This window comes from Euprymna scolopes, chromosome 3, assembly GCF_053919585.1.
Source record: "Euprymna scolopes isolate OS-2025 chromosome 3, ASM5391958v1, whole genome shotgun sequence".
NCBI classification, from domain to species: Eukaryota; Metazoa; Mollusca; class Cephalopoda; order Sepiida; family Sepiolidae; genus Euprymna; species Euprymna scolopes.
In genome coordinates, this window is record NC_136484.1 from 91,182,120 (window position 1) to 91,190,404 (window position 8,285).

The 8,285-nt window shown below is 35.1% G+C and overlaps 1 protein-coding gene across 1 annotated transcript; it reads left to right on the forward strand.

The window, feature by feature from the left end:
* The first annotated feature begins 384 nt into the window (after window positions 1-384).
* LOC145261872 (uncharacterized) lies at window positions 385-1,110 on the forward strand. The gene has a single exon (XM_080119791.1). The coding sequence runs from the start codon at window positions 385-387 to the stop codon at window positions 1,108-1,110; it is 726 nt and encodes a 241-aa protein (XP_079975917.1).
* The last annotated feature ends 7,175 nt before the right edge of the window (window positions 1,111-8,285 follow it).

Sequence of the window (8,285 nt, forward strand, 5' to 3'; positions counted from 1 at the left end):
TTTTCCAACATCTCCACAATTTATCTCACCCAGGAAAAAGAGCTACTTTAAAGCTAATTACGCAACATTTCATGTGGCCAAATATGAACACAGATATTCGAAATTGGACTAAGACGTGCATACCTTGTCAAAAGCACAAAATTCACAAACACACAAAATCACCACTGAGTTCCTTTAACACACCCTGATGCTAGATTCACCAATATCCACATCGATTTGGTAGGATCATTACCAAATTCCAAGGGATACACCCACATCCTGTCTATCGTCGATAGATTCAACAAATTGCCTACTGCCATAGCTGTTAAGGATACCTCAGCTTCAACAATAGCCAGAGCAATACTTCAGAACTGGATAGCTATTTTCGGTGTACCGACAGTCATTATGACAAATAGAGGTTTGCAGTTCCAATCGACACTCTTTGCGGAATTCAATCAATTACTGGGAATGAACCATATCAAGACTACGGCATATTACCCATCCTCGAATGGCTTGGTTGAACGCATTCACAGGCAGTTAAAAACCTCCCTGGCAATGAATCTGAACAGCACAGACTGGACAGACAATATACCTTTGATACTATTAATGATATGGAACTCTGTAAAAGAAGACTTACAAAGCACACTGGCGGAGGTAGTTTTCAGTTCCACTTTGACTCGACCGGTTCAATGTTTTGATCAACACACGGAGATCTCACCTACAACCATGTTCGTAACAGAGTTGAAAGACAAAATGTCCCGTCTAAATTTCACACCCACTAGGAGGACAGACAGACAATTCTATATCCCAAAAGATCTTCACACCATCAAACACGTATTTTTCAGGAACGACACAGTGAAAAAGCCATTGTGTCCAAATTATTTGGGTCCATACTCAGTTCTGGACAGGAAGGATAAATATTTCACTGTTTCAAAAAACGGGAAAAGAGACACTATCGTGTTGGACCGACTTAAACCGACATACATAGGTGATGATTTTCAAATCATTCCCCCACTGAAGCAACCTCTTACAGAACCTACTGTTGTACAGAACGCTGACGCAACTACCAAAATGAAAACCGGCAGGAAAGTACACTGGCTGAAACGTTTTAAGGAATACGTTACATATTGAAAAAAAATAGAGAAAAAAGTTGTATATCTTTTTTTCAATCTGGGGGGAGTATTTGTGCAGTCACTCACACACACACACGCTTGCGCGCAATTAAATTAACGTTTATTCATTTCAATTTCCGCGCATTTTGCACAAAAATAAGTTCTTCTAGTAACGGCATGATTTCAAATACGCCCACGCACTTTTTTTCAAAACAACAAAAGTAAAATGAATTTCTGGCAGACGTAGTTGACAACAGTATCACGTGACACAAGCAACCAATGAGAAAATTTAGATTGTCTTTTTAACGCTTTTCCAAAAACCAAAATATCAGCAGTAGCAATCTTGTTTTGGAGCCGGTCCTAAATGTATAAAAATGCATCAAACATTCTTTCTTCCCTTCTTTTTCCATTCTTCTCACTTCAACGTCACACGAGAACATGCCTCCCGTTTTCATAACATCGTCGCTGTCAAAGCCGTGAAAACCATGATTACACATGCCACACGGGCACTCAAAAATCACACTTATGCACACACGCACCCATTCTGCACATTTTCTAATTACTTTGGGACAAGATCAAAGTGTAGTATCTGTTCTTCAGATGCTACACTTCAATTTCTTGTTCTCTGTCAGTGGAGGAGAAATCCTTTACGACTGAGACAATTTTTTATTTTTGTTCCTTTTCTCCACATTAAAAAACGACCCTCGTGTCTAACTCTATCTATCTAGCGAACTTTGCCAGTGAAAACACAAACCTTAAAATAAGAACATTATTTTCACACAAAACTTTTACCTTCTAATCTTATTAATTCCACGAAGGACTTTCATCTAACATTCTAATCATAATGATTTCTCAAGAACTTTTACCGGTCGGACCTTTGTTTATTCATCTTGTTTTCTTTTTTGAAAAACAAATGCGGTGCATTTTAAACCAGAAGGAGGTGTCATTTTGTTTTATTCCTTTTTTTATTATTTTGTTTGGGGCAAAGAGATTTTAAAAAACGACCCTGGTGTCTAACTCTGTCCCGTGGGGAGGCATAGTAAATAGGTACAATATATATTACACACACACACACACACACACACACACACACACACACACACACACACACACACACACACACACACACACACACAAATAAGTACACATTGGTCTTTATTATAGAGTGAAGGATATTAAAAAGTCAACTTTCTCTTTTTTTTTCAAAATCATGAAGCATTATTTTTGTTAAGTAATTTATACAATAGCATGCACACGTACACACACGAACACATACATGCATGCATACATTTATATACAATTTGTTTTATGAGTATGGAAAGAGTTTAACTGATTTACTGAATTTTCCTCTTTAAAAAAAAGAAGAAAAAAAATGGCTGACACGGATAGATAAAATGGTTAACTTTCTAAAACAAGTGTTAAGTGTCTTTTTGTTAAGTGCTTTTTTTTTTCACTTGAGCTTTGGTTTGTTTCGCCTGCTTTACATCATTTCAACCCTTTTTTGCTATTAAGACTAAAACACAATACGGATTGTTAACGATCTATTGTATACAAATAATTGGGCACAAGTTTCTATTTTACCCATAGTTAGTCAAAAGTTGTGCCTATCTACTTGGACCAAAATAAGACAAAGAGTCACGTTCAAACTAGCAACCAGCTTGTCTTCTTGCGATTAGAGTCGGATTAGTTGTAATAGCAGATGGCACACTCCTCACACATCTTGAGCCTTCAAAAAAGAAATCTTGTTTTGTTTATTTTTTTAGTGTCTTATCATCACTTATGAAGGCCGAACACTTTTAGAGAATAAAGGGTAACACCTAGAAAGGATTGGAAACGATGGTCGATATTGATTTTTTTAAAGTACACAGCACAAAGCCACTTGATGTAAGGAGCTCAAAAATATAGTACTTCAAGATCAAAAACTTTCCAACAATAAATGGTAGATGGAATAGATTATAACTCAGAAAACAGCAATTCTTCTCTCTTTGTCAGAAATATTGCTCCTGGAATGTGAAGACTAAAGAACAAAATAAGGAAAGTAGATAGCTCGGCGAGAATGTGTTAATATTGAACTTGAAAATAACTATGTTGTAATTAGCTGGGAAGCAGCCTGTGGTATCGGTTTATACAGATAAGGAGTTTTTGGGAAGAAACTTTGTTCGTAGAAGTTTCGCTTAGTTTTAGGCATGCAGAGGAAGAAAGGAATATTTTTTTATAGTGGTTGTAGCTAGACGAGTTTTTACTGTGAATGTTTTATAGGAGGATCCAGAGATTGGAGCTCAGTCGAACACCTATTATTATTAGAGTAGAGAAAAACTAGCAAGGTCTCTTCTGTATGAAAAAGGCTGCAGAAAAGAGAAGATATCATTCCTCACTAGATTTCAAAATCGATTTTGTACTCTGTCAAAGCAGGAAAGAGTATTCTGAATGCCCCCTCCCACCTATATGTGGCAACAGCACTCGATCTTAGGATGTAACTGACTCTTATACAGGTAGAGAACTGCGTCAGAAGTGATGTAGTTTCTGGAATACTACATGATGCAACCATTTTTCTAAAGACCTTAGCAATTGATTCCATTTCAGGTCTTAAGTGAAGGTTAATCCTTATCAAAGCAGGGGCCTTCTTCAAGCATAGAGTTATTCATTTCAGCTAGGGAAAAATGATATCATATCTGACGCTTTAAAAGAGTGTCTAATTATTTTTTGCTAATAATCAAAATTTACTTCATACTTTGTAAATTTTGAGATGCCGATTGAAAATTTGTATTATTTGGACTACTGTTCTCATCTTGGATGTTATTTTCACAAAGTTGCGATTGATGTAAACTCCAATCTTCTTATGGTGCATCTTCTCAAATTCTGCAATCTTTATGTTGAATTGCAGAAGGAGCCGTGGTATAACAGATAAAAGTACTAAATGATGATCAGTTCTAAGTTTGAGTCTTCTGAAGGTCAAACGTAAATCCTCAGTATGGACGATACTAAAAATACAATTACAAATTAAGCCCTGGCTGACAGAACAAGAAAAAGCGATTCTGTAAATAAAGTGTTCCATTCGAAATTATGTACATATTCCTGAGTTCAACATAAAGATTTCCAAGTTTTACAAGACATGCCTATAAAAGATTGGATGTTATATCGGTTGAAATAATACAAAATCGACTTTGAATACCTCTGCATTATTCATTTTTTATAAGTGACTTTGTAAAAATAAATACTGTTAATCTCTCTTCACGAAAAAAAATATCGGCTATAATTATTTAAAATTAAAAAAAAAAGTTTTTAATCAATTTACAACAAACCTTCTCAACCACTGATAGCCAGGATTAATAACACCCTAGCTCATCATTCAAAATCGTCAGCTTAGCTTTCACAGGCAACGTGAATTGGAACAAATACATTGAAGACATTATCGAAGCTACTGGAAAAAGGTAGTTTCCTTCTACCATGCTAGAAAATGATTCACACCTGGAAATATCCTGTATCTCTACAAAATCATTATTTTCCCATGCATGGAGTATTATTGCTACATCTGAGCTGGTGCATCTACCACTACCTCTTGCATAGACACGCTCCAAAAAAGAGTTTTTAATCTGATACATCCCACACTATTGACCAAGCTCCAACCCTGTCCCATCACAGTAATGCTACATCCCTGTGTCTATTATGCAAGTTCTCTAAGGGAATATGCTCTGACAAATTCATTGCACTTGTAGACCTTCAACATACACCTGACAAAACCTGTCTAGCAGAAAAATCCCACCTCTTCACTATGGAGGTCCCTAGATGCTGGAAAGCCTTCTACTCTAATAACTTCTTCCCTCGGACTGCTAGACTTTGGAATTCCTTCTGTTTCCTGTTTCCTTGACTGTACTGACATGCAGAAATTTAAATGTAATGTAAACAGACATCTCGCTCGTCTCCTCACATAGTCCCCAGTAGACATGGTTCAAAATAGTACCTCCTTACATTCAAGTGGCAATATGTTTGGTTTGGGGTGAAAAAGAGTAAAACGAAAAAAAGAAAAAGAAAAAAGGAAGAATAAGAATTTAGAACATTTTTTATGAAATGACACAGCATCATTTCTAAATTTTTCCAAGCTAAAAAATATTTTATATTTAAGCTTTTACGTTTTTAGTAACTATGTGTTTGGGTATATCTTTCTGGAACCATTTTGTATGTAATGTTATCATAGATAACATATATGTATCAGAAAAAAGAATGGGAAAAGACAATAAAGAAAAAATAATCAGCTTTCCAGGTTAATATTTTCCAGAGGTGAAGCAAATAATAATAATAGTGCTAAATACCGAAGTAGGGCAAGATATACTTTTTATTTGTTTCTACATGATCATTTATATGTTGCTACACAGTCATGAGCATATTTCGGTCAGCCAGTTACAAGTAATGAGAGACCTGTTCAGGCAATATTGCTTTTACAAAAGTGAAGTCCGTAATGAAAATTTTATAAGAGTTCCCAGCACAAAATTAATCAGGAAGTCATGTCATGTGATATTTAAAAATAAGCTACGTGATGTGACCTCCTGATGAATTTTGTGCTGGTAAAATTTTCATGACTTCAGTTTTGTATCAGCAATATCGCCTGAAGAAGTCTCTAGTTGCTTGTAACTGGCTGACCAAAACATGCTCATGAATGTGTAACGACATGTAAATATTTATGTAAAACAAAAAGTATATATATATATATATATTCTCAGATAGACAATTTGTCAAAGGTAAGCGTTAATGGGGGACACTATGTATGAAAGTTGTGCTTAATATAATATGCTGTATGAAAAGAAAACCAGACATAATCATTAAGTGAAAGAATACATTAATATGCCAATCGGTCAGATTGAGAGAAATGTGTAAGCAAATGTATTTCTGAATTTTTGAGATGAGGATTGATTATTCATATTGTTTAGATTCTTTGGACTACTGTTCTCAACTTGAGTGTTATTTTCACAATGTTTCGGTTGATATAACCTCCGACCTTCTTCAGGTGTATCTTGGCAATCTTTCTATCGAATTTGCCACATACAAATGTAATACATCTAGCCTATTAGCCACTGTTATATGTAGTTTTCGACTACCATTACAGCCACACTTAGTCGTGATATTAAAATGCTACGTTCCATCCGTGGAGAACCGCCATCACAATCTATCTACCCTTATGGGAGGAAGTAAAAATGATAGACAAAGTAGAACGATGGAGAGTAAGAAGACTCAAAGAAGCAGAGCATATGCTGGGCGACGATCACCTACTAAGCAGATCTAGTATAGAATTTAACACAATATCAAAAACATTAATTATAAATAATATATACGACGGTTCTAGGTTCAATCCTTGGCTTGGGAGAGATGCTAGTCTAGCGGCACTGATGAGTTGTGATACAACGAAACAGGACTGTCTGTTGATGACTACAAATATATATATATATATATATATATATATATATATATATATATATATATATATATTAATAACATACAGTAGTAAATAGTAAGGCCCCTAAAATCCATAATAGAATTATCCACAAGTGGCGTAGGGGATAAAGTATTTGATAAAATTCATTTGTAAGTTACACTCTTCTAGAGGTTGAACTTAAATTCTCAGTGAGGGTGACACTCAAAATACAACTGCGAATTACTAAGAAGTTCTATCCAGTCATGGCTGACGTAACAAGAGCATGCTACCTTCATGCATTAAACATAGTGTTCCATTTGAAATTCCATGCAGATTTCAGAGTTCGACAGAAATATTCTCGAGTTTAACAGAAAGATTCCTGAGTTCAACATGATACACCCGAAGAAGGTCGGAGGTTCCATCGACCAAAGCATTGTAAACAAAAAAAAAAACAAAAACAAACAAACAAACAAAAAAACAAACACTTAAGATGAGAACAGTCCAAAGAATGCAAATATAAATGAATGTAATTTACATTTTTTGGTAGTGTGTTCTGGGAACCTGCAACCAGAAAAGAGTGTTTAAGATGATTGTAATCAAAGTTAATCAAAAACATGTCATGGTCTGACCATATTTAAGGGCTTTGACTGCTAGACTGAAACAAAGAGAGAACTTTTTTCTAAATTCCCCACGTGTATGGAATACGATTTTTAATTTCTGATGCAGGAGAGCATGTTCTCTTTATTGACTAGTCTGATTCAGGGGAAATCAAGTGGATATGATTCAGGGGAAATCAAGTGGATATGATTCAAGAGAAATCACTCTGATAATTCTGAAGGAAATAATTTCAATAAGGAGAAATACTTTTTTTATTTTTTTATTTAAGTGTTGATCATATGAGCTTGCGTTTTTTAATAATTTTTTTTTTTTAATTTTCTAGCATGGAACGTTGTTCATCTCTCTCTTATACGTACTCTCTCTCTCTCTCTCTCTCTACCCTTCTCTTTCATCTTTTTAATCTCTCCCTCCTCCTCCCCCCTTCACTTATTCATAGCAAGCTGTGACAAAAACTTATGTCTGTACTATGATGCATATTAATTCACACTGCTTATACAACAAGCATTGACGAAAAAGCACCAGTTAGTACGGTGGAATTACTTTGAATTTTCAACTTATTTTAGGCGTGGACGTTTGAAAGACTGTATCATCTGAAGAATATAACCATTAAATTAGTAGCAACTGAAACAAAGAGTTTTCCCCGTTATTCTTTTCTGTGTCTTTTATAAAAGAAATGTTCAAATAAAGGATGAAGACACTTTCTATAAATTCGATGAATTTTATTATTCATGTCATCGTTGAATGGCAAAGAAAAGTTGATAAAATTCTTTTCTTTTACAAAGAAATGCGGAACGATTCCAGTGGCAGCAGCGGCAGGGAAGCTAAGTGATTAATAACATGGACTGAAAACCTAAGCGTGCTAAGTTCAGATTCAGTTTGTTCCACAGAAAACTTTCACTAAGGAACATTAGGAACCTTCATGTGGTTCTGTCATGGTTAATTACTGCTCGCACTTTGTTTACATTAGATCGAAACAATCCTGTGTATACTTGTCAGTAGAGACAGACACGTGATCAACACATTAAAACCACGTGTGCTAAAAATAGTGACAACGTTTTTCAACAACAAAGAAAAAATACAAAACTAGTTTTTTATTTGCAACAGAATAAAAACAAGACTTTTATTTTGATCCAAGATTAGCACATATATAGGCAATAAACACCCAAGAC